This window comes from Ochlerotatus camptorhynchus, unplaced genomic scaffold (assembly GCF_037179485.1).
Source record: "Ochlerotatus camptorhynchus isolate MF236.1 unplaced genomic scaffold, CSIRO-AGI_Acam_v1.1 ptg000141l, whole genome shotgun sequence".
Lineage (NCBI taxonomy): Eukaryota > Metazoa > Arthropoda > Insecta > Diptera > Culicidae > Ochlerotatus > Ochlerotatus camptorhynchus.
In genome coordinates, this window is record NW_027040631.1 from 3,088,444 (window position 1) to 3,116,201 (window position 27,758).

The following is a 27,758-nucleotide window of genomic DNA, read 5'->3' on the forward strand; positions in this document are numbered from 1 at the left end:
GGATCAGTTTGAACCTGAATGCAGGAAGATCCCATTTATCCATTGTAGCCTCAATGAATGCTTGGGGTACTGTAAAAGTTCCATTTCTCATTCAAACAATGAAATTTTACCTCAGTCTCGCTGTCTCACCAAGTGTCTTTTCGATTCAACGGCCTTGTTTACTAGACGTAACGATGTTCCTAAAAATACAAATCATTTTAACGTCAGTTTTACATTTAAAATTTATTGTTCGTGTTTCACAAAAACGTTGTACGTTTTAGCTTAAAGCTGTTGCACTAACTAACTTCTGAAACTTCATTACAGGGTCTTAAGGGAAGTTTTATGGATTTGAGGAAATTTACCTTGAAGTTCGTGTAATTTCAATTAACTTCCGGCAATTCATCTAACTTCAGTAACATTGCGGGAGCTTTATACATAATACTGATAAATTCAGGGAAGCTCAGAGAACTTAAGAAAGCTTAGAAACTTTTCGGTAGTTCTAATAACATCAGGAAAGCACGTAGATAGATTGGAATATAGGGCAGTTTTAAGATGTTGAAGAATTAGCTCGATAATTTAAGGCCATTTCCATGAACTTATTTGGAAAACTAATTTGGATATTAATTCATTTTAATTTCGTGGAATAAATCGTGAATTGGAAATCAGTACTATACAGGTAACCAATTCGCGATATATTCCACGGAAAGTTGATCGATAATACAAAACCATTAATGAACCTTACTGGCTACCATAACCATCAACATTAAAGTTCTCAAATCATAAGTAAAACTGTTCTCATATAGTCCTCTCTCCGAAAATGTATGGAGAAAACAACTATTTTGAATGGTAATGGTTCTTAACAACCCATTATTTGTATGGTTCACTTGCAAAGAACCATAATGCATAAGGTTAAAACTTTATCACATAAACGTTCATGTAAAGTTCCATAACCATTTCAGATTAAGTTTAGCAGGGATTATAAACAATTTTTAACCATTTTTGGTAAGCTCAAGTAATGGTTTGCCTTTATGCGGGTTCTCATTTATAGAGGTGGGCAAAACAGCTCATCAGGCTGAGTGGATCAGACCCGCCCAGCTCACTAAGGGGAGCCGATTATTTTGAACAGCTCATTAGCTCACATTGACAAAACGCCGTCCAGACTGGAGAGTTATAACATGTTATAACGGTTGTCAAATAATTGCAACACAGAAACCAACATCAAGATAGCGCTATAACATGTTATAACTCTGTAGTCTGAACGTACTATAAACCAGTAGAACTTTACTGCCGCTATTCGCATAACAGTCCCATTTCCTATGGATTCCCTATCTACATAGGACTGTTATGCGAATAGCGGCAGTATAGAGGCTTAGAACTACATAAAATCGTAAAAGTAGTCTAAACCAATATATCCGTAGCTTACAACATGGCTCACCTTTTCTATTAAAAACGCCAATTAATACACAACACCTGAACAAAGCAAAATGCGTGCAAAATGTTCCAACAACGTATCAGTAAAAGAAAAAAATAATAATGTATGCGAGAAAGCTACACCTATATCACATGCGATGATATATGATTGACATCGCTTTTCCAGTTTACATACAGATGTGATTGCTGATGTTAATACGGTTAATACCCCGGACAGACTATGACTTATATCATGTGTAAGCAATGAACACTTCTAGATAGAGCTGGAATTAGGGCGTAACAGCTTTTGTAAACAATGACTTCTCTCGATGATTTCTAGAAATTCAAGGCACGTCCACGCAGACCAACCTAACCATCGGATAGGGGAAGTCTTTCCCTACCCGATGAGGATGTTGGTTTGCGTGGGCGAGACTTGAATTTCTAGAAATCATCAAGAGAAGTCATTGTTTTCCGCGAGAAGCCCGAGAGATGTCCTTACTGAGGTCCTATGTTTTGAGATACTATGTTTTCAAGAAAAACTTTTTCAAAGAGTTACGTCTGTTTGTCTGTAGTGTAACACAACTACATATAAGAGCAACCGTAACGGTACGCTGCTAAACTCATTTAAGCAGCCCTCATCATAGCGCAGCTACCGTATCGGGGGTTGCCATACGAGTAACTAAAATAGCAGTCGGCTTCTCGGTGAGAAGCGCGTTACCAAATTTAGCAACGCGATAGCAGCGCAAGAGAAAGGTTGCTATTCGTAGAAATGTCAAAATGCTCACTACCGGTACGGACTACGGCGAGTAAATTGATAACCGCGATAGCAGCGACCGGTGTGGAGAAGAGTGACTAAACTAAAATGAGAGCGCTGTGCGCTGTTAAAATAGTCGCGCAAATGACAACGACCGTTACGGTTGCTCTAAGACCAACAATTGAAATGGCCTCAACTCCATTTTGTAAACAAACCTTGTAAGGCCATTTTCTCGCGAACCGAAACCACAATCGGGTAGAGGAGAATTTCCCCTACCTGTTCATTATGTTGGTTTGCCTTTGCGGACTTCGGTTCGCGAGAAAATGGCCTTACAAGGTTTGTTTACAAAATGGAGTTAAGGCCATTTCAATTGTTGGTCTTGATATGTCTCTCATACAGCCGCTTGGAAGTTTGCTTTTACCGGTGATGCTATCGATCAGTAGACACATGTTGTATTACGCACGCATCTTGGTTTGCGCGGTGGCTGTTCAATACGTAAGTGCAGTAATGAGTTCTTTTTTGAAAAGCTCCGCTATAAGTGACAGATGGACTGGTTTAGACTTGTGAAATCAGTGAGCTGTTAGTTGCGTTCGACTAAATAAACTAAAATACAATACAAGTTCCGGAAATTTCAGAAAGAATTCCAGGGATTGTAAGAAATTTCCGGAAAACTTTGATAATTTCTCTGAGGTCCAGAGAACTTAAAAAAAAACTTTATATACGTCCAGAAAATTTAGGAAAGATCCAAGAATTTCAGGGGAACTTCAAGTGTTTCAGGGATGTTTCATGAACATCAGAAAATAAGGGAGCGTAAAATGTGAATGAATGCCCATAACACACAATTGTGTAAAGTTTTATGCAAATCGGAGAAGGTTGAGTCAAAATGTTTAATATTTCATCCTACTTGGCCTGGAACTGCTCGGAAGTTCAAAGGTGGTTCAGGGATATTCAAGGGTTCTTAAGACAGTTCTAATTTATTAGTTCAGAGCAGTACCAAGAGCTTCATGAGAATTGCAAGTTTGGAGAACTTCAGGGAAAATTAGAAAACCTCAAAGTATTTTCAATAACTTCACTGAAATTTTGTTTTTATTAAGGTTTCTAGCACTTCTGGGAAATTTTTAGAACTTCAAGAGCTTCCATGATTATTAAACAAAAGTAGGGATCGTTAGGGAAGTCCAGAACATTCTGGAAAGTATGAAAATTTTATGGGAAGATTCGTAGGAAGGGAAGGGTAGTTTCAACAACTTCGAAGAACTCCAGAAAAAATATGGGAACTTTGAGAAGTTCTAAGGACTTAAAAACAGTACAGTGAATTTTCGGGAAATTCAGATAATTCCAGGGAAGTCCAGAGAACTTCAAAGAATTCCCGAGAAATTCACGAAAGTTTAAAGATGTTTAGGGAAATTACGTGAACTTCAGAGCAGTTCCTAGAACTCCAGGAAAATTTTGGAATATTCAGGATTATTATATGAACATCTAGGCAATTGCAGGAACTCTCTTGGTTCCGTTTCGCTTTACTCCGTTCCATGTGTAAAATGACGTTTGAGCAACTTTTGGTTTGCACGCCGTGCAGATTAGTGGGGTTCAAATTAAAAAGATTAAAAACGGTCAGATTACCGGGGATCCATGGTATTGGCTTTGTCTCACTTTTAATATCTGCCTGTAGCAAATCAACGTCATGTTTCAAGCCTGTCTGCTGGTATTTGTTTGAGATTCATATTCTCGCTTAAACTAATGACGTCTATTTACTGTTATTCTGTAATTTTGCGAAGAGTTACCTGATTCCTGATGTTGATGCGCGAACGAAGACAGTGCAGTAAGCCATGTGAGATAAAACGTTATGCGCAAAGCTCAATCGTGTCTCTACGATTGTTTGTTTATGTTCGTAAATTCGTGAATGATTAAAGAGAAGCAAAATGCGAGGCAAAATGGACCAATTTTTGATGAAAAATGTTCAAAAGTAATTTTGATATAGGGGAATTTACGTATTCCCGGCAACCTAAGCAGCGACCTTCTTTCTATAGCCTTTTTCTCTAAGGAACGCACACATATGCAGTATTGGTTTGTTTATAATCTTTTGCTGCCAGCTGCTATAACAATTTCAGTCGAAAGAATTGTCAAAAACTGTTTTGAAACGCTTTTACAAAGCTCCAATCTTCTCTAGTGAGAGCGAGTATTGTCGGCAACCAATTTTTCTTCGGCAACCGTTCCATTTGAACTGCATGTAAATCTGCTGTTCTATTATCGGCAACTCGAAATCAGCTGCAATTTATAGTGCGTGTGTTGCATTTCAAGAAAACCTTGCTAAATTGCTTTTTCTCAGTGGTAAAAATATAGTCAAATTGAAGCAGAAAGCATAAAGAATCGTTTGCATGCATTCAGCGAAGTGTTTTCGTAACAAAATCCAGTGAAAATAGTGTTTCAATTTGTGTTGCCGAAAATAGTCTGTCATGCCGAAGCCGTCATTTCCCATATTTAAAAAAAAATGTGGCTTACATTATAACTACATCCCACAATTAATAGAATGATTTGAGACAAGCTTGAACCAACAATCAATACGAAACTAACGATTTTAAATTGGCTCACTACTTGACTAGCCTATTGGTCCCAAGCAAACGATTAACGTACTCCATTCTAGTCGAAATTCTAGTACTAAATACGCAAAGTTTGTTTTGATTCGCTATGAAAATTTGACAGATAAAATGAGGGGTTATTGGTTTTTCCTATGTTTTGAGGGGTGAATCGATTAGCTTGGGACCGAAGAGAGTACCAGAGCTGAGCCAAAAAGTTGAGCACGTTATTTCGGGACCTTCTAGTCTTAGAGTTACCTCTATGCTTGAACATTTTAAATATTGGTGGACTACAATACTTATACTCGTTTCATCACACCGGGGAATAAATTCACGGCGAATGAGAACGACCCAAATTTGAGTTTAGTTCACTCATAATCGCCAAAAGTGCAGGAACTCAGCGATGACTAAAATTTGTCTCATGGTTTCCTGTGGAAAACCTAAAAAATCTGCCGGAAAATGAGGAAATTGACGAAAATTTTATTCAGTCTCCTAGTAGTACCAATAGACTGAGTGAATGCAATCTTTACTTTTCTCAAATTCAGGAATTTTTCCCTGGAAAATCCTGGAAAAACCTGGGAAAACATGAGGCAAATTAACTCATCGCAGAGTTCCTGCACTTTTGGCGATTATGAGTGAACTAAACTCAAATTTGAGTCGTTCTCATTCGCCGTGTTCATATGAATAAACAATTGGTTCGATTTTGGGCTCCGTCTTCTCATCATCCAGGGCCTAATGGGCTGGACACCTTGGTAAAAAAAAAACATTCTCGTTTGGATTTTCTTACAATACTTTCTTCGAACTCTTGTCTAAATTCACTTGAATCTCTCCTAAGAATTGCTCTGGAATTTCTTTTGAACTATCCTTTGAATGCTCTTAGAATACTTATTAGAATTGTCCCTCCTAACAATTTATTTTCTCTCCTGAATTTCTTTGGAGCTATCTTCAGAATTCGATTCTCTTAGATTTTTACATAGTATTTCATATTCTTGCAATAATTCGTTATAAATTCTCTTCAGAAGACCATTAACTTCTCCTTAAAATTCGCCTCGAATTCTAATCGCAACAAAAATTTTCTTCAGAATACTGAAATGATCCAGATTTAATATTGTTCAATCATATGTACACTTAAGTTAATTTTCTGACGAATAGTCTATCTTTTCAGTTTGCTTTAGCTTTATGGAGCTGAAAATCTTATCTTTTTTTAATCGGAATCATATAGCGAATTTGTTTATTATTCAGTTCTAACCTGAATCGGGAATCAAGATCGACTCTGCTTGTTTTCTGACAAACGTCAGTTTGATCGTTTGTTTTTAAAACCTAGCTCAAGTTGAGGTTCGCACTGACAAAAAGTTCGGTTTCACACCGATAATAAACAAATTCGCTAATAGTTTCGACAAAATTTCTTAGGAATTTGAATTGTGGTTCAAATCATTGCTATACTTGCCAGTCGAACAAAATCCTTCTTCAGCATCTACACATCTTATTCGATCTCGCATCTGTCAAGCACACTCACACAACAATAGCACAGCATCTTTCTCTCGTCTCCGGTGGTATTACACCGTTATACATCGACTACACCCCATCCCGATCCATCGCAATCTCAACCTCGCAAGCAGCAGTTCACCGTCCAACCCTGCGCATTTCAGTCAGTAGTGAAATTGTGGTGAAACTTACAACTAATGGCCCTGATACACGCAAGGTAAACAACAGTGCGTAGAACCGTAAACAGTGCCCTTTTTGGCGGTTACCCGGGGTCGTTCGGAACGGGAACCGGCCCGGGAACTGCGTTTCGATGCAGTTTTCCCGGCCCTGTCCACCGCGGACGCTGAAAACGCCCCGAAAGATTCCTTTTCCGCATGACTGATTTTCACGTCCGATTTGCATTCGATAATTCGGACTGGCAGGCAAACAGGCAAGCCACCAAGCGCAGACATGTATTTGCCGTCGTCTCCTTCGTCCTCGCCGTGCTAGGTGTGTGCAGTGTGTTAGAGAATCACGATGATATGGTGGAATGTTCATTGTTCTCACTCGAATCTTCAACATTAAATTGTCGAAAGAAATTACAACCTGCTCGCGGTGGGAAAAATGGTGGCGATGACCGTTTCCCGAATATCGAAAGCCTCGCTCCGTATAACCTCACATTAGCATAAGAAGGTTCACCTCAAGAAAGGATATCGAATTACATACAGTGTTCGTTTCGACCAAGCATGGGTTAAATTCCATTGGGTTTTGTGGTTTGCCTGTTTGCCACATTCATTATGTCCGAGCGATTAGCCACGATCGCAAATGTTGATGCTAGTCGAGATTTCAAAATATTTATTCAAATTCTAATACGAAGCAAGTTCAGGAATTGGGAAATTGTTGAACAATGTGAAACAAACAGAAATTGCTGCTAATAGAATTCAAATGGTGCACATGCGCAGTGGCGTCCGAAGAGTGTGAGCGCGTGCATCGGACCTTCATTGATGGAAGGCAAAGGATTCGGGAAGCACTTACCCTAATTGATACGGCGGTGCGTGGATGCTGAATATGTGTATTGTTATCTTTGATTTCTGCAGAAAAAGAGGTGACTCATTAGTGATGGTGATAATCGGGGGGAGAGTTCGTCTCCTTCTTTGAAGGGGTCACAGCAAAAATACGTTGGACGAGATTCTGCCGACGGGAGTTGTTCACACTATTGTTTTTGCTATGATTAAGCACAAGTTCAGTTAAATGTGAAGAATTTTCTCGAAAATCACGAAAAACTCATGCTAGTGCCGCGGATACACTTGTAAGACAAACTATGGACATGAGCAAAATTTGTATAATAAATTATGAGCAAATCCATGGTCATACTTGTATAGTTTTTGTATAGCTGTTGTATAGTGCTCATAATTATTATACAAATAATGTTCATGCTCATAGTTTGTCATACCAGAATATCCGCAGCATAAGTGATGTTATTGAGTAATCGTCAAGATAATATGGATACGCTTGGTGCGTATTAAAGAAACACGAACGATGAATTCGTCTCAATTTTATCAACAGGGGATTTGCTCAGAAAGTTAGTAACATTTGCCGAGATTTTCTAGGAAAAACTTCTCGAATATGAGCAAAATCGATTAAAATGTTATTCAAGACTGAGTGAAACCGTTCTCGATTTTCCTCATATTCCAGAAGTTTTTCTAAGATAATCTAGAAAAATTCAAATCACTTATGAGTAAAGCCACTTTTGGCAAAATTAACTTGAATTAAACGCAATTTTGAGTCGGTCTCATCCATGGGGTATTATACAGCTGTTAATCTCCCTATATTAAATTTGAATCCAACATCCGATTTTGACGTTCTATCAACTGGTGGAAACTAAAGATTTTAAATTGGCTCACTACTTGACTATCCTATTGGTCCCAAGTACATCTATAAGCGTACCCCATTCTAGTCGAAATTCTAGTACTATACCATAGAGGTAACTCTAAGACTAGAAGGTCCCGAAGAAATGTGCTCAACTTTTTGGCTCAGCTCTTGTACTCTCTTCGGTCCCAAGCTAATCGATTCAACCCTCGAAACATAGGAAAATCCACTAACCCCTCATTTTATCTGTCAAACTTTCATAGCGAATCAAAACAAGTATTGTGTAGTACAAAAATTTCGGCTAGAATGGGGTACGTTAATCGTTTGCTTGGGACCAATAGGCTAGTCAAGTAGTGAGCCAATTTAAAATCGTTCGTTTCCACCGGTTGACTATACTATGTTTGTTTTGATTCACTCTGTAATTTTGACAGATAAAATGAGGGGTTCGTGGAATTTCCTATATGTCGAGGAGTGCATCGATTAGCTTGGGACAGAAGATATTACCAGAGCTGAACCAAAACTTTGAGCACGTTTCTTCGGGACCTTCTGGTCTTAGAATTACCTCTGTGGTTATAGTACCTATGGAATTTGACCTTTTTGGTGCAGAGGCATATTCTGATTCAATAGAAAAATCGACAGGTTACTTCGATATTCCATCAACAGCAAGATCACTGTAATTTGCTTTCTCACTTTTCACATCACATATGGAGGTGCGAATCCGAAAAGCTGCTGTCAAGCAAAAGAACAACAATCAGTAAACATAAGGCTTGATGTGTTAAGGCCGGCGCACAATAGATACGTTTTCAGGTTTTTTGACAGTTAGCCCATGCATTATCTGTCAAAAACACCGAAAACGTATGCATTGTGCGCCTGCCTTTAGAAGAGCTCGATCCGCTTGATCAAATACTCCAGATCTGGCAAATTACATTGGGTCACTCACGAGTTACTCGCTGCAAAAAAGCAACTTGGAGTAAAGCTGTCTCACCCCTTGAATAACTGTTCAAAATACAGCTTAACGTGTGAAATGCAATCGAATTGAAAACATTTATTCCTTTAAAATTTAATGAATTTTGTGGTCAAGAAATGTGGTGTTCTTATTTCAACTGCGTTTCTAGTATTATATCTATGAAAGTCACTTCCTCTTGCAATTCGATCACACAAATATCGATGCATCAAACCGCTAACTACTTTTAAAATGAACACCATAGTCAAATATACACTTCTTTGCTTCACTGACAACCATTGTAAGGCGTCTAGCATCAAAGTTGAGTAAGTGAATCTATTACATCTCAATATCAAATGCATTATATTATTCTGCAAGCGCTGAAATCTCGATATTTGTGTTGCATTGGCCATAAATAAAACCGAAGGGCAAAATTCTAGATAAGGAGAGATGATTGATGATTGCCTCTGTCAACCAAACGTCCAAATTGCACCCAGTTGACGAGGTGGTAGCAACAATCAATACGAAACTAACGATTTTAAATTGGCTCACCACTTTAGTAGCCTATTGGTCCCAAGCAAACGATTAACGTACCCTATTCTAGTTGAAATTCTATTACTACACTATGTTTGTTTTTATTCGCTATGAAAGTTTGACAGATAACATCAGGGGTGTGTGGATTCATGCAGAACATGCAGGGTTGAGTGAAATAGCTTGGGACTGCTGGGACCGTTGTTCTGGTACTGAGTGAGCCAAAAATAATAATGATTTTCTTCGGGACCCAGTGGTCTTAGAGTTACCTCTATGGTGGTAGTCTTTGCGCAGGCTTGGAGCAGAAGCCACGTTGATGCCGACTTCAGTCACCACCGGTTGGTGGTCGGAACTGAGATCGTTGTGCACCTCCAGCTTGGATAGTCCGATGCTCGACAGGAAAAAGTCCAGAGAGGAGGGATTTCCCACCGGAGAGATGACAGTTGGTTCGTCCGAAAACTGCACAGTGTACAGCCCATGTTGTGTGTGATTGAATAGTAGACATCCGTTCTGGTTCCGATTGTTGTTTTGCCTTGCTTCATGGCGGGCATTCAGGTCACCCTAACGATGAATCGGGTGCTAGTACGAGTGATGGCGATCAGATCGCTCTTGAATTGGATTCCTAGTCGGTTGCTTGCGTACCGCTGGCGTGGGCAGTAAACAGCGATAAACCGGACATTTCCAGTTGGTGATTCCACCTCCACACTAAGGGCCTCGATGATAAAAGTGCGGATGTGGGGCAGGGTGCAGAACTTTATTCCCTTCCTGACGATGACCGCTACAACACCCCCCTGGAGCTAGAGCGATCAAGCCGAATAATGTTGTGGTTAGTCAACCAGAAGCTGTCGCCGGACTTTAGGTGGGTCTCGGTTAGAAGATCCACGGCGATGCTATGCTTGCTTGCGGAGGAGGTCGGCAAGCTCAATCTGTTTTGCTCTTAAGGTCCACGCACATTAGATCCGGATCGGACGTGTTGCGGCAAAGTGACAGCTAAATGTATTGTCTAACTGTCCAATTTACGTAAACGCAACGCAAACGGATCTAATGTGGGTGGTCTTTTAAATAGCAAGCGTCCCAGGTAGCGATAGTTCGCGGTCTAGACACCATGCTTAATGATGAACTTACCGAGAACTTGGATCTGCTCAGGTTTACTGAAACACTTACGAAGCGCACTGGACATGTTGATGAAAATCTCCATCAGTTTGGGATTATTTGTTTGAGCTGTTGGTGGTCTCCAGAATCCAGGGGGGGGTAGAGAACTTTGGCCAGCAGAAGATCCAGACATTTCTTGATGGGGAACGGATCTCACCCGTGAATTCGCTTGTCCATGAAGTAGTGGAAAGTCCTTCACCCTAAACAGCCGGGGCCTTATCCCTCCTTCGTCCTGGTTGATTGTTGGTGGACGCCTGTTTTCGAATGCGCTTGAAATCCTCGGGTTGTCGGATCCTTGGTGAGAACCACCACAGTTGGAGCATTTGGACGCCACAGCTTCATCCGCAGCACATTCTGAGGTGGCATGGTTTTGAGCGCAATTGCTGCAGTGTAGTTTAATGTTGCAACTGCGGTGCCGTGTCCAAAATTTAGGCACCGTTGGCACTGAGTCACATCGCGATGGCCGCCACGGTATCACAAATTACAAAGAAATTTCTGATCAAAGCACAAAACTGACATCGCGGAAAATATTTATCCTACTCACGAACACACAAAATTTATGAGTTCAAGACCAACAATTGAAATGGCCTCAACTCCATTTTGTTAACAAACCTTGTAAAGCCATTTTCTCGCGAACCGAAACCTACATTCGCAATCCTACACCACAACCGGGTAGAAGAGAATTTCCCCTGTCTGTTCATTCTGTTGTTTTGCCTTGACGGACTTTGGTTCGCGAGAAAATGGCCTTACAAGGTTTGTTTACAAAATGCAGTTGAGGCCTTTTCAATTGTTGGTCTTGAGTTTGTTCGTGTCTGATCTATTTAAGACAAATTATTTTTATCTAGCTAAAGCATTTCTATGGTTTTGACAGATGGGATCGCTGCACATTTGAATCGGCCGTTATGGATTCTCGATCAAGAGTTAAGTTTAAGTTTTATGTCGGTCTGTCGGTGACGGTATGGCCACCGACGAACCGACGTGCCAGCTCATAGAAGCTGCATTCAAATTCTTGCCCAAAGCGCCATATATAAAATACGCTAAACACTACCGCCACAGACAAACAGACGTAACACTTCATTGTGTATCTTCGTTCACGCATTTAACGGTTGATTTGAATATTATCAGTTCCGCGAACTACTCGCCGCAGCGCAGGCATCGGATCACTTTGACGTTTCTATACATTCCATAGAACTTTTATGCAATAGCTTGTTTTCCGCGAGAAGCCCGAGAGATGCCGTTACTGAGGTCCTATGTTTTGAGATACTTTTTTTCAAGAAAAACTTTTTCAAAGAATTACGTGTGTTTGTCTGTGCTACCGCCATCTACTCATCCGATCGCGTCATATCGCGAGCAAGGACTCGAACACACGTAAAATATTTATTGACTTGGTTTGCGTCTCGCCTCGTTTGACAGATCTGATCGCCCATTTGACGGATCGAATCGCTCATTTGGCAAATCAAATTGTGGACAAACAAAATGCTTCAGTGGCATGTCGGTTCGTCGGTGGCATGGCTCCCAGCGGACGATGATGGAACAGATGTAGCGGATGGCTTTCAGCGCGTTGAGCGTCACCGTTCCCTTCAGGAAGTGTACCAGGAAAAGGCAATCCGGATACGCCTTCACATTCTCGTCCCTCCTCGTCATCCGATAGACGGCACATGGGTCCCTGATATCAGCTTCGATAAACTTCGGGTCGAAGTTTTGGTAGGCCCCTGATGACGGGGCGGGGCTTAGAAAGTATTTGTTGTGCAGAATATGTAAAAAATGAGGGACTTGGGATGTTAATCTAAATGCATACAGGGGGCAAATATATTTTTAATTGAGTACAGGCAGCATATAAAATGAATTTAAGTTAAGCCATTTGTCTGTCATAGTTCTGCAACATAAAGATTTGCGATGTCAGGTGCACTTTGATTTCTAAAGTTGTTTAGTTGTGACTAACATTAGTATGTTTCCGAAAGTTGGGTGAACATGTCTGGAACCTAATTATAAATAATAAAGGAACGGTTTTTTTTTTTTTAATTTCAAAAATTCAGTAGAGTTGAGGCCATGGCGCAATCTTATATACTGGCTGCTGGTTGACTGCAGTTATGCAAAAAAAATGGTTGGTGCAGTATATTGAGGTCTCTGGGTAGGAATGCATACTCGTGATTAATTGATTCTTTGATTGACGTTCACCCATTTTTGAAAAATATATTGTTGAAAATCAAAAGATGTACGAGGGGGATAAAAGTAATCTGTTCTACATTTCTTTCAACGAATTTCAATAAAATTTTCTTAATTTTCTCGAATTTGTTTTGGATAAATTCGATTCGAATGAATTAACGCACGCCTTGCGATATTATCCGATTTCATCCACTATTCATCGATAATCTTGAATGTGTTAGAATTATCGAGCATTATGCTGATATTATTTTTAGTGTGTAGTGTGATGTGAACTGTCACTTCCTGAGCACCTGTGATTGTTTCAAGCCCTTCAAGCTTCAAGTTCAAATACGGACCAGTTAGGTCTGTGCCACAAATGGGAAAAGCTTCAAGTTCCAACTCTGAAAGCAACGAAAATATCTGCACGGAGGGCTGGTGATCTAATTGACTACCGGCATTGATGGCCAAACGTGACCAAACCATAGATGCCGTGTCAATTCTTATGTTCACCGGATGCCAGGGTTGCCCAAATCGTAGTCCGTGATCTCGAAGCGACTATACCCAAGGCAAAGATGAATGCAGTTCCAATTTTTTTTTAAATGTTTCTAGAAGACTTCCTTTACATGATGGTTATGTTGGTTTGTGTGGGCGTGCCTTGATTTCCTAGTAATCATCGAGAGAAGTCATTGTTTACAAAAGCTGTTCGCACTACTTCCAGCTCTATCTATAGATTTGTTTTAGAACCAAGATTTTCGAGCTCGACCAACAATACAGAAGGGCGGATCAAAAAAATTGTAATTTTCTTATCTCGCAAACCGAAGCTCACCTAACCAATCGAACACCACTATCAAATAGCAGAGAATTTTCCCTACCTGACGGTGTGGTTCGTTTGGCAAGGCAAGCTTAGGTTCACGAGGAAAGAGCATTAAAAGTTTGATTACAAAAACTTATTCCCCTTTTTGTATTGTTGGTCGAGATATCGCGATGTTCCTTTCTAATAAACAAACGGCTGTCACCGTTACTTGTCATGATAATTAAAGAGATGTGATCCGATAACAGAGATGTGAACGATACAAACAGATATTATCCGTTTTTAGAGATTTAATCTAGATTATATCGGATATAATCGATAAAATGGATTTGTTCGACTATGAATCGATTCATTGAACTTTAGATTTAGTTTAAGCAACATTTGAATAAATCTGGGACTTTCATCCCCCTCGAAGATGTACCTATTGTAATCGATACGTAGAGAAAATTCCAATCGATTGATGGAAAAATATAAAAAAATGCATCATGAAATAGCCGAGCTATAATCGTTCAAAACCTAATCACTTTTCGTTACATGGTCCTACATAAAAAAAGCGTGACGTATTTTCTGTCATATAACTAAAACATTATTCTCGCATGTATATAAGAGTAACATTGCGAGCTTTATAGAGGTTTATAGCATACTACAAGTCAAAATCATGGTCTAAAAAAAGTCTCATAAACCCAAAATTTTTACTTGGGATATTATCTGACGGAGAACTGTTCTTCAGTTGATCTATCACTCATTAGCGATTATTACTATAAAGCATCCCACCAAGAACGAGCGAAATATGACTATAATTATTTGGGTGGCTCACCGTTATATGTGAAAACGCAAACTTGACCTCATCAAGCGAGAACAACACTTTTAAGCTCCATCAACTGTACATAATTTGGGGACGTTTGGTTGTAGCCCGGCTTTTCGCATTACGTTCGAAATTTGTATTGAAATTAGTATGGGAAAACCTACTTTTTTTGCATTATCTTCCTAGAGACCACAATTTTGCATAAGCCAGGCAACTAACCATGTACAAATATAGTCCGGGAAGTGTCTAACAACTTTGCCGAAGGAACTACGATGCTAGAAAAGTTATAACTGTTCAAATATTTATGGTTTGAATTCAATGTCAAAAATCACTATACTTTCAATGATATAAGTACTATACTTTCAATGATATAAGTAAGGGGCGGAAGATATACAGTATGCCCCTCCCCCTTTCCAACTACCCCTATTAGATTGAGTAATTATTTTTGGGTAACACATCTGAACATACCAACTTTGCTGTTTCTCATCGTGTCAGAGAAACAGCAAAGTTATTTCAGTTTAAAGCTTTAATTACATTGATATGAGGTGGGGGGATATAGTAAGTCCCTCCCTCTCTAACAATTCTTATGAGATTGATTCTTTTTCATTTTCATTTTCATTTTGCAGCGTTTGGTGGGGCAATGGGAGCGCAAGTCAATCCAAAGCCGAGGATAAGGGAAGGGTAATGGCTGAATAGTCTATGCGGACCACTTGAACGCCATGGGCAAAGGAAGGGATTGAAGAGGTCGGTTATTGGGGTTTTGAGGAAATGACGCATATTACTAGCTTTGTGCTGCAAAATGTAAAGAAATCGAAAATCCATCTCCCACTGATTCATCCTTTTACACAAATACCAAATTGATATTTAAAGCAACCCTCAAAATAAACAGACAATATAATCAGTTTTAAGCAGTTAATATATATGTGTTACTTACTTTGCTTGGGTGATGTCTTTATTTTCGAAGAAGTTTCCATTATTTGCCCTTGCGTTGTTGTCTCTGGAACTGTTGACATTGTTAAAGTTCATGCTCAATACGTATAAGTAACGTATTGAAGCATTATCTCTTGTTATATTAATAAAGTAAAATCAAAGTTTAAATCAAAAGTAATATGTTCTTGTTTCCTATTTTGTTTCAATGATTTTCATATTTTACCTGCTATACCTTATTATCTAACTTAGCATATGCATTCAAACATGCACAACTTATTCATTAACCGGTTAATGATCTGGAAGCCCTTCCAAAATTGAAGAGTCGTCGCTTGTGAAATCTTCAAAGTCCGATGGAAGTATCTCATTATCCGTGTTTTCATCTTGCTCACTGTTGCTATCATCATCTGATTCGCGGAGTGAACCATATAGCTTTTTGGTTTCAGAATCCATTATTGTTTTATCATGGGCCCATTCTTGCCAGACTTCTGCAGGGATTTCACTTCTCTCGATGTCTTGACGTATCGATGTTCTCCAAGTGAAAGCCGGTCTTCCAATTTTCTTCCTTTTTGGCAGCCTATACCGTAACGCAGTTCTTAGTATACCTTCATTACCACTCCTAATGACGTGGCCATAGAATTTTAATCTGGCTACTCTTATTTTATTGTTGACTGTACGGCTCTCTAGAATTTTCATTGGTGCAAATGGTTCCTCATCTTCTGCTGCTTCTTGTCTCTCAGCTCCTTCCATCTGTTCACTTTCCACATTTGCGGTCAACGTTGATGTTTTTACTATGTCGTTCTTGTCTTTGCTTAGTGACATTAGAGTTATCAGCATTTCCCGTTCCATTGTGCGAAGATCATTTCTATTTCGTTTCAGTATTGCTGATACTTCCATACTAGGTATATGTTACCACTGGTATTATTAGTGTATGGTACAACCTTTTTACGACTTCCCATTTTAATTTATATTTTCTTAGAAATGAACACAGCGCATGGAGAGCTTTTTTGGCTTTCTTAATTCGTTCGGCGGTGATTTCTTTCCGTGCCAGACTACTGGTTATAAATGCCCCAAGATACCGGAGCTTTGTAACCACTACTAGTTTGTATTTTCCAAACTGTCTAGTGTAGTCAGGATCCGTATTTTTTATATCGTATGGGTTTCTGAACAATACCTTGGTTTTGGTTGTGTTGATTTGAAGGCCCACATATGCCAGCAGTGGTTCTAATAGTTCTATTAGTTTTCCAACATCCTCCTCATTGTCGCAGAGAACCAAAATGTCATCCGCATATGCCAATATGCATGGTAGCATCATGTGCCCAATGTGTTCAAAATTCATCTCTGGGACAAATTCTTTTAGTGTCATCAACACATGGTGTAGCATCAGTATAAACAGACGTGGACTAAGAGGGCATCCTTGTTTGATTCCCTTTCCTTTGGAGATAGTTGGGGTTCGTTGTCCATACCACTGCAGCGATGTCAATTCTACCAAACACGCTTCTACGATTCTATTGATCAATGCGGCGGAAACTCCCATTTGTTGTAAAATTGGCGCCAGTTTTGAAACCTCTATTGTGTCGAATGCTTGCTTCAAGTCAATTAACACCAAAATAGTGGTACAACTTTTTCTCCATCTTTCGTCTAGAATTCTCCTCAATACGAATATTTGATCTGAAGCGCTTCGGGATACCTGAAAGGCCATCTGATACGATAGCATTGCTGGTAGTTGATCTCTCAAGCGGTTGAGTAGGATGCAGGCATATATTTTGTATGCTACGTTGCATAGCGTTATACACCTGTAGTCGTCTACTTTTTGCGGATTGTCTACTTTGGGAATGGGAACTTGTAGAGTAGATGTCCAAGCCTTCGGGGCAATATTTTTTTCGAATGCCTTTTTTATTACTACCAGTAGTGATTCGCTTAGATTTTCGGTGCCGTATTTGAAGAGTTCTGCAGGTAGTCCATCCGTTCCAGGAGTAGCATTGTTTTTCATATGTTTAAGAATATTCTCAATCTCTATTCGCGTTGGTACTGGGCCAGCATTGCTTCCTTCCTCATTGAGACGTGTGAATTCTTTGTTTCCGGGTTCAGCGTTTCTCAGCTTCTCTTCCCATTTTTGGATGTTTATATATCTCCTTTTCTTTGACTTAACACCCCTTTTATGTGCCTTTATGAACCTAAAGGTGCGTGTCATTTGTTCAAGAGGGTTAGTATCTTGGATGTCTTCTAGAAAGGCTTTAACCTTTGCTTCGAAATGCTCTGCTTCTGCAGCATCTTTGAGCTTTCTTGCATAAGCTCTTTCTCTTTTGAGATGTCCATTGTTACGCTCCTCCAGAAGTTTTTGCCAGCCAATAAATATCTTTTTGAGGCAGCCATTCTTTTCGGCGTTTGGGGGGATGTTTTCGATCCTATTGTTGTTGAGGCTGCTGTATGCAGCGCTTTTGACATTTTTTCCCATCTTTCATCTATTGTGTCATTCTCATTTTCATTGATTGCACTTACCCGCTGATCCAGTACGATTTGGAATCTATCGCGGCAATCCTTATCAGACTTAAGCTTGTCTAAGTCAAGTTTCAGTTTTTTAGTAGGATGAGGGGCACTTCTAAGTTGCTTCTCGCTATTACTGTCCTGAATCTTTATTTTAAGCACGCATTCCAACAGTTTGTGGTCACTATTTAAAGTTGGATGGAAAAATGCTTTGACGTCTGGAAATAACATGTCCTTCATTCTACTGATGAGAATGTGGTCTATTTGAGAGCTTGTTCTACGATTGGCCCATGTGTAACTGACCGATTGTGATTTGCTCAACGATACGTAGTTTCTTAATTCGAGACAATGCAGCATTGTTTTAAGCTCTATCCCATTTGCATTGCAATCATTGTGAAACAAGTTTCTTCCGATATACTCACGGTCATCCTCCGCCAAATCATTTTTTTCCCAGACGAGCATTCATGTCACCTGCTATTATAATACGGCTTCTTAAACTTTCAGGAAGCCCAGATACGTAATTTGTAAGAATGTCAAATTCGTTGTTCTCCGTAACTTCCGCGCCTCTTATGTAAGTGGAAATGAAGATGATGGGTTCCTTGAACACTTTGCATAGAAATGAGCACGAATTGCTGCTTATTTTCCTGAAGCAATGCTGTTCATACAAGTTCTTATTAATAAGAACAGCCGTTCCTCCTCCTATGCGGTCTCTTAATACGGATTCGTTGTTTACATTGAACCAATGATAATGTTGTGTATCGATTGTGCATGCTGCCATCCTTGTTTCTTGTAGGGCAATTATCGCATATTCTTTTTGAAAGAAGCATAAATCCAGTGCCTCTTGCTTCTCCCTATCGGAACAGCCTCCTACATTCCAGCTTGATATCTTCAATTCTGTTCTCTTCGTATAAGCTAATTGTGTTTGCTGTGGCTCGATCGATGATGTCGTTGTCCTCATGCTTATTTGGGATTCGTTAGGCCTATTGTTTCTTTGCCACGCTTGTACCTGCGGTAATGGAGGTCGGTATTCATTTTCAGAATTGTTTGGCAGCCTGTCGTAGTTGTTGTTCAGAATTCTATCTTTTAGAATATGAATTACACTATCGTAGTGGTTTCTCAAACCGTGTACAGATCTGCTTCCTGCTATGCGATAAGCTATTCTAAGTGTTCGATTAACAACTCCTGGATTATTGTATTTATTAATTTGTCCTTCTTCGTGGTAAACATCGATCCTGCAGTTTAGCACTTCTGCTGTTGCGGCTATAGTTTCTTCTCCACCCTTCTCTTTCATGCTCAAGCCGACATAAAAAATCCTGGATGGCTTGTTCTGTGTCCTTGCTCCTATTTAGTCCCGCCTCGATAGTTGATTGCAGCAGGCATGGTTGGTACCTGTCCGCATTGTTCCTGATGTGGTGAACAACCATTCTTCTGAAGTTGATGATTTCAGTTGCATGACGCTGTTCACGGATATCGTATTTGTAATATTGGTTAACAAGTGCTGCAAATAGGCAACACCCGTCGCCTGGTATAACCCGTACTAGCACTACACCATTACTGTATTTCATTCGCTCCATAGTTATATCATGGAACATTCGACTTAAATTGGCTAGATTGAAACCTGGAATAACCAAATTGACTACCTGAAAACATCTAATCCCTTCGCGATGTCAGCACTACAATAGGGTGCCACCGCATGTATCAGCGCAGCTAGTCCTTGCCCTACTGAAGTACTGACAGATCTTCCATACCATTTTTTTTTGGTAAGCGCTACCAAATTGCGAATTACTTCTGCGTAAGCTCCGTAGACGTAGGCGCGTTGATTCCGACAACCGCGAGAAGTTAAACATGCATCAATACAACATAAGGAAGGATCTATTTTTCAGTCACGTAGGATTTAGTTCATAGATTAACATTGACTGTTGTTTACAAATGTAAGTACTTGAACACTAAGAAACTATTCCTCTCCTTGTTAATGCTGCTTGTTATTGGTCTGCTCGCGTTTTATTAATGAAGTTCAAGACTAAATAGGAAAATTTATTATAAAACTTTAAAGGTTAGTTGCCTCCCTAAGCGGACCCTCCGCATCCTAATTCTTTTGTTAATCTACCTAATGTTATTAGACTTTCTGAACTTTCGTTTGATGAATATGATATCTAATTAGTCTAATTTAATAAATTATTGAAATCTCTATTTCACCATACAAATCACTTGTGCTTGTAATCTAAAGTTAAAAGTGTTTCAAGTACTTTTGATTTTGACCTATACCCACAGACAAACAGACATAACACTCGCAAGTTGTTCATCGAACAAGCATTTAACGGTAAATTTAAAAGTATCGTAGTTGGTAGTACCGCCAACTGTGGCGCGCATAGTCAATTCCCTTACGTTTGACGTTTACACACTACCGCCATCTGTTCTGCGTACTACCTACCATAGTGTACTCAACAGATGGCGGTAATGTTTTAGCGACGATGTTTTACAGTGAGAAATATTCAAAGAGTTATGTCTGTTTGTCTGTGCTATACCTATTTATTATATCTTAGCTCGACCCAGGTGACACCTTCAAGTGACTAAAATGCTTCATTTTGAAGTTAGTTTCCTAGCTGATTTTAAATTATATAGGGTATATGCTCCAACTACGCTCACACGTTTCCACTATGGCGTCCCACAAAATTACGTATGGATATATCACAATGGAAATCCCGAGCCATAGTTCAAACATTTATCCCAAATCAAAATGAAGCACATATAAGATTAGTTACAATACCATGTACAAAAATGATGTTTAACATTGTTTTCTGAGTAATACTTCAATGAAAACAACAATGAAAGCTTGTCACGCAAATAGAAGGAGCACCGTTGAGCACTTTCTGAAATATTTCAATAGTATAATTCCCTTGCAAACCCAAATAAATCTATCTGCGTAAAAATAAATAAATTAACAGTGATTTACGGCAAAACCCGCCAGTATCACACCCAACGTCAGTGCCTATACGTAAGCGTACTACGACGCGGCTCTCAATTGAAGGAGTAACAAGTGTGATACTATCACTGCTGGACTAGATCTTTGGTTCTCTCATGCAGTGGTTTATCAGAGAGGGGAAGCTTAGTAATTCCCATTTCCTGCCCATGGCGCCATTCTATCGCGACATGAGCCGGCAACGTCGGCCATAAGCCCACCGTCTCCAACACTCCACTAGCATGAAATTAAGCCCGCCCACCAACAGCAAGGTGCAAAAACTAGCCAAGGGGAGGGCAATTCTTATGAGATTGATTCTTGGTATTCAATTCGAAGCATCAATCTTTGAACAGCTACAACTTTTTTTTAAAAGACATTCTTGCACCGTATTTCCTTTGGCAAAGTTGCTAGGAACTTCCTGGACCATATCAAGCTGAACATTGCATTAGTTCCTAAGTAACATTGACAGATTCTCTTCGTCGACTTTCTCTTTGTATCCCCACGGCCATCTTAAGATATTTCCACGTATTTTCAGCACACATATCGATAACAGAAGCTATCATCTAGCATCTAATACGACAAACACAACAAGAAACGGTGATGTGCTTATGTTATTAACGAAAGAGAAAGTCGACGAAGAGAATCGATCCATGTTACTTAGGCCCTAATGTAATGTTCAGCTTGATATCTGTACGTGATTAGCTGCATAGTTCAAACAACATTGTGGTATCTAGTAGAAATACTCAGAGGGAGAGATAGGCGGAGAAAACAAAATACAATTTGGCAGCAGGGACTTGTACCTAAATTATCTTGCCCTTGCCCTTGCTAGAAGCTAGCATTTCCAAAGACTTTTATTTTTGATTCGATTTACGTGCAAAATAATAATTGATTGCATCGCAATATTTTGCACATTTCTTGGTTCCACGTATAAACCAAGATCAATTAATCAATAGAGTTACAATATTGTTTTTGATTCCAAAAACTAGTTGAGTTTGAAAAGCGCACTAAACATAAAGGTGATTGAATGTCTGTTCGATTGCAATACTCTTAAATTTAATCTAGTAAGAATAAGAAATCCTCGGAATTTTCTAATGGAAATGTTCAATTGGCTCAAAACATTCTCTCCGCCCATCTCTCCCTCTGAGCTTTTCTAATCTTGATTACATTGGCAGTGTTGCTAGAAACCACCTAGGCATAGGTTGCCAATGCAGTTTGTTTTCAATCCGCTTCTCTCTTATCCTAGACCATACCTACACGGAGAAAAAATACTACCCAAAATTTGAGTTCTTTTTACTTAATATTGACTTCAGCCTCTCACTTGCACTCGTTATTGTTGTCAAAAAAGGAACGAGAGATTCGACCCAACGATATAGTTCAGCCCAATAAATTACTTGTGAGTAAATTGCATATTCTTAAATTTGCGTGAATTAAACTTAATTTTGGGTAGAATATACTTAAGAGTAGGTAATTTTTTTGCTGGTGTTAAATGGAAACTACTATATGCGATTTACTCAAATTTGGGTTATTGGGCTGAACCCCGGAATTGAGGGAAAAGTACTTAGTTTTGGGTTGTTTTTCATCTCCGTGTAGGCTTTCCCATTCTAATTTCCATACAAATTTCAAACGCAATTTGGAAAGCCTGGGACCTCAAATGGATCAAAAAAACATTGTTCTGAAAAAAAAAATGATCATGATGACCCAGTCTCTCTCTCTATTAATTACATATTACACGCAATCATATTACCATAAACATTGCATTTCATAAATAAATGAATATAAATACTGATTGCTAATGACGCACTCGCCCGCAACAACCGAACAGATGAATTCCCCCGAGAACACACCAAAGTGTGAAAATGAAAGATGTTTGCAGATAGAGCCCTTCGTCCCTCTCCTGCGAACCAAATACAAACAGCACCAGCTAAATGCGATGGGGAACAATGCGTTGCTACGGCGCGGCGTCGCGTCGTCGTAGCAAGCCGAGAGTAAATCAAAAAAGGGAGAACTCATCTGTCCACCGCAGATGATGGCATGCTTTGATGGTTGAAATCTTTTCTCTTTCCCGAATTTACAACGGTTTCTAGAATTCTGCAAAATGCTCAATCGTAGCAGACACGTGGCACCGGCTCCGCCAATAATGGCCGGAAGAAGCTTCAGCGTAAGTAACAGTTGGGGTTGGAATGCCGTCGGAATGGCCTAAGCGCCTTCATTCTTTAGTTGGTTTGGTTTGGAACGGAATGATTCTTCTAAAAAGCTGATCCTCATAGAATATGCATTTTTCTCTTTTTTCGCACTACTGATCGCACTCGGTCATGGATTTTAGCATGGACTACAAAAACGAAGGTAACATTTTTTGTGAGAATGAAATTGATTTCGAATGCTTTTTTTACGTGCTCTCCATGAGATTTTTTTTTGTCGATAATCTTCCGATGAATGTTTGAAATTGATACAAATTTGACTATTCCCATAGGCCACAGCGGCATCAACCAGCTGGGTGGCGTCTTCGTCGGCGGAAGACCTCTGCCGGATTCAACGCGACAGCGGATCGTCGAGCTGGCCCATGCCGGTGCCCGACCGTGTGATATTTCCCGAATTCTGCAGGTATCGAATGGATGCGTCAGTAAGATACTGGGAAGGTGAGTTTCCGTTGAAGATTAGAGTAAACTTGAAGGACTGGGAGTAGTTCTGTGGATATCTGTAGGTACTATGAAACCGGAAGTATCCGACCGCGAGCGATTGGGGGCTCGAAGCCACGCGTTGCGACCCCGGAGGTGGTGAATAGGATTTCCATGTTCAAACAAAACTGTCCGAATATTTTCGCCTGGGAGATCCGAGATAAGCTGCTGAACGAGCGTATTTGCACTCCGGAGAACATTCCAAGCGTAAGATCTGAATTTCTTTGGGATTGATTATGGATTTTTTTTGGAAAATGATGATCTTTGTAGGTTTCATCTATCAACCGTGTGCTGAGGAACCTGGCTGCCCAGAAGGAGTTTAGCAAGAAGCCTCACGCACAGGAATCCTCATCCGATGATTCGAGTTATTTGTCCACGAAGCCGTTGAACGACGGTTCGCCCTTTGTTCACTACAAATATGGAGATAATAGTACGATGAACTGGACGTCTGCTTGGGTCATTTGTTTCAAGCTAGTTTTCTATTCCAGCTGACATGAAAGCACAAGCCGAAGAGAACAAGAGCACCTTCACTAAGCACTGTTTTACGAATTTGGATTCACCGGCTGGTGGTGGTGTTGGAGGTGGCGGTGGTGGTGGCGGCGTTGGAAGTGGGGGAGGATTGGGCTTGGGGAGCAAACCACCTTCGACAACGCAACCACCGACTTCTGTTAGCTTCGATTCGGACTCGGAACGGCTCAGTCTAAAACGCAAACTGCAACGCAATAGGACCTCGTTTACCGTCGATCAGATCGAGTACCTGGAGAAGGAATTCGAACGGACTCACTATCCGGACGTGTTCTCCCGGGAACGGTTGTCTTCCAAAACCAATCTACCTGAGGCGCGCATTCAAGTAGGTCGGAACTTATCTGCGTTTGTTGCATTTTTCATGCGTGTCCATTTCAGGTTTGGTTCTCGAATCGTCGAGCTAAGTGGCGCCGTGAGGAGAAGCAACGCTCGCAAGCAGCGTCCGAAGGGTCTTCCGTAGCCGTCTCCGTATCAGCAGCTTCCGCCCAAGCATCGTCTGCCGTTTCGTCCTGCATGAATCTAACTTCTCCATTGGTTTCGCATGTTTACGATTCAAATATGTGCGTCGAAGATTCCAACAGTAACTATCTCAGCAAGAACTACCCGCTGGAACCGACGGCCTTCCAGAACCTTGATCCCCTGAAGTCACCTCAGTCTCATCAACCGCAAACGCATTCGCCCATGTCCTTTAAACTGTTCCCCAGTAGTTCGGGTGGCGGTCCGGTAGCTCCTGGGACTTCTGGTGGAGGAGGAGGTGGTGGTGGCGTTGGTGGCGGGCCTTCACACAACCCTTCTGGATCTCTGCACGAGTCAAGCTTGATGGACGCGGTAGCTCTCTCCAACAACGGCGGTTTCTCTCACGTACCTACCTCGGACGACAAGTCCCTGTACAACCACTTTGCCTACTCGGCGTCGTCGGCAGCAGTCGCGGCCGCTGCCAACATGCACCATTCGGCTGCGTACTCGGTGGCTGCGGCTGCGGCAGCCGATCATCACCATCATCATCATCATCATCAGTCCTACAATGGGATGTACCTGAAGAATCAGCTCTACAATTTGCCATCGAATGGCGTCCTCAGCTTCCAGTCGACGCTCGATTGGAACAAGAGTTAATGGTAGGTTCCACGAGGTCACGACACAGCCGAAGACCTCCCCTATTCGTACGATGACAACTGATGATGCACACATTGACAATGATGACGATTGATCGACAACAACATGCCATAACAGTATTTGTGGTGCGAACTTTTGAGGATCCCTCTATCGAATCATATTCCAGAAAATATGATAACTAAATGTTGAAAAAAAAAGCCATTTCCATTATTATAACTAAATGAAACACAAACGTGATCAGATTTTTTCTTTTGCTAAAAGTGATGGTTGTCCGTAGTTATTATACCTTACAATAAACACATACACACACACATATATATTGACATGTGGTAAAAAAAAAGTATTATTTTTGCGTCTAATAAATTAGTACGTTTTTAGAATATCATGCTGTGAAACAACATACAAACATTACCCGAGAGTAAGATGGTAAGGACAGGAGAAGTGTTAGGAAAATTTGAATATTTTAATTATATGAAATCTCATGCGGAGAGGTGAAGCGCATAAATGAAAATTGAATCTCTTACTAGAACAATATACCGATATATATCACAATGAGGTGAACATGAAACTGAAATGTACAATAAATGAAGCACATTATTATTGAAGGAAAGTGAAATCAATTTTAAAATTAAACTGTTACTGTGAGTGAAAGTTATTTCCGGTAAAAAATGAGAATTCCCTTGAACACCACCGGAGTGAAATGGGTTTAGTAACTTCATATATAATTATAAGTTAATATATAAAAGATTTTCAGGAGAATTTCAATTTCAATGAGAGAAGACTACTAATGTTGGTTCAGAGAAGACTACCATAGAGATAACTCTAAGAACAGAAGGTCCCGAAGAAACGTGCTCAACTTTTTGGCTCAGCTCTGGTACTATCTTCGGTCCCAAGCTAATCGATGCACCCCTCGAAACATAGGAAAATCCACGAACCCCTCATTTTATCTGTCAAACTTTCATAGCGAATCAAAACAAACATAGTGTAGTACTAGAATTTCGACTAGAATGGGGAACGTTAATCGATTTGTTTGGGACCAATAGGCTAGTCAAGTAGTGAGCCAATTTAAAATCGTTAGTTTCCACCGGTTGAGACTACTGAAGAGTATACCACAGACAAACAGACATAACTCCTGCATTTATTTCATCGAACACGCATTTCTTTGCATTTGACGTTTACACATTACCGCCATCTGTTGACCGTACAGTCGGTGACACTGTACTCAACAGATGGCGGTAGTATTAAGTGACGATGATAACGACGACTTCAATGCGTTATGTCTATGCGTCTGTGAGTATGCCAAGGGACTTCGGAAGAACTTTCATAAAGAATTTCAAGAAAGATAACTGAGCGACCTTGTAAGATCCTGACGGTCTGTGGTATAAACACACCGTAATTGACCAAACTTGTGAGAGTTATTAAGTGAATATTGTTGATGATTTTCACTTATTTGCATCTGATATATTTCTCAAAACAATAGAAATTAAAATTATTCTTAAATATAAGAAATTGGTTTGTCTTTCAAAACTTGTACAATGTTTTCCATGAGTATTCGTAAAATCAATATTTTCGTGGTGTTTTAAGATACTCATAATTAAAATTGTTAACCTGGAAATTTATTAGGGGTAAAAATTCGATAATTCCAACATGAAAATTTAGTGGCCGCTTTCCTATTTCATTTATACAACCCCAAGCTGTATTCAAATGCTATATACGACATGAGGTAACCTTTACTCAACCTCTATTCAAGCAAATCTGACGAAACAATTGTGACAATTGCCATATGGCTCATCGCTTCCAACCAGCCAGGCCGATTAAAACCAGCCAGGTCGGAAGGAGGTTCCGGCACGCAACGAGCAGAATTTCCCCGCCATTATTCAACGGCGTCAGATTCCGGATCTTCGACGCTTCCACTCAACAACCGTTAAGCCAACCGGTGGAAACTAACGATTTCAAATTGGCTCACTACTTGACTAGTTAGTCTATTAGTCCCAAGTACATCTATAAGCGTACCCCATTCTAGTCGAAATTCTAGTACTACACTATGTTTGTTTTGATTCTCTATGAAAGTTTGACAGATAAAATGAAGGGATCGTGGATTTTCCTATGTTTCGAGGGGTGCATCGGTTACCTTGGGACCGAAGAGGGTACCAGAGCTGAACCAAAAAGTTGAGCACGTTTCTTCGGGACCTTCTGATCTTAGACCTACCTCAAGATACCAGAGCTGTTGTTGAGCACGTTTACCTCTATGGTACAACATCTTGAGTCCGGACACTCCCACCCGTTTGAGTCGGTCCGGTGTTCACGCTACCATCAATATCTTCATCAGTAATATAGGCAACAACATCGGTCAACCTATCACCCTCGCTATCACCTAACAGGAACTCAGCTCAGACCACTGGTTCCTCGGTGAACCGATTCGAAGCTTCCCGGCGTAACTACCATCATGTCAACTGGGATCAATATCAACACTTCGTTGACACAACCATCGACTACGATGTCCAACCTGAGACGTCTGAAGACGTTGACCGGTGTCTGCAATCTATAGAGGAGGCAATATCGCGGGCCAGGGAACAACACGTACCAGTATCCAGGCAGGTGAGTAACACTCTGAACCTTGACTGCCGTACCAAAGATCT

General features: G+C 40.3%; 1 protein-coding gene across 3 annotated transcripts; it reads left to right on the forward strand.

Annotated features, from left to right (window-relative positions):
* The first annotated feature begins 6,384 nt into the window (after positions 1 to 6,384).
* LOC135700740 (paired box protein Pax-6-like) lies at positions 6,385 to 25,752 on the forward strand. 3 transcript variants are annotated; one of them, XM_065221365.1, is made up of 7 exons: positions 6,385 to 6,415; positions 23,130 to 23,149; positions 23,277 to 23,442; positions 23,490 to 23,688; positions 23,752 to 23,911; positions 23,970 to 24,331; positions 24,385 to 25,752. In XM_065221365.1, the coding sequence occupies exons 1-7, from the start codon at positions 6,396 to 6,398 to the stop codon at positions 25,117 to 25,119; spliced, it is 1,662 nt and encodes a 553-aa protein (XP_065077437.1). In that variant the 5' UTR covers positions 6,385 to 6,395; the 3' UTR covers positions 25,120 to 25,752. The 3 variants fall into 3 exon arrangements, with proteins under 3 accessions (XP_065077437.1, XP_065077438.1, XP_065077441.1); XM_065221366.1 differs by having other exon boundaries at positions 23,508 to 23,688; XM_065221369.1 differs by lacking the exon at positions 6,385 to 6,415 and adding an exon at positions 22,904 to 22,964.
* The last annotated feature ends 2,006 nt before the right edge of the window (positions 25,753 to 27,758 follow it).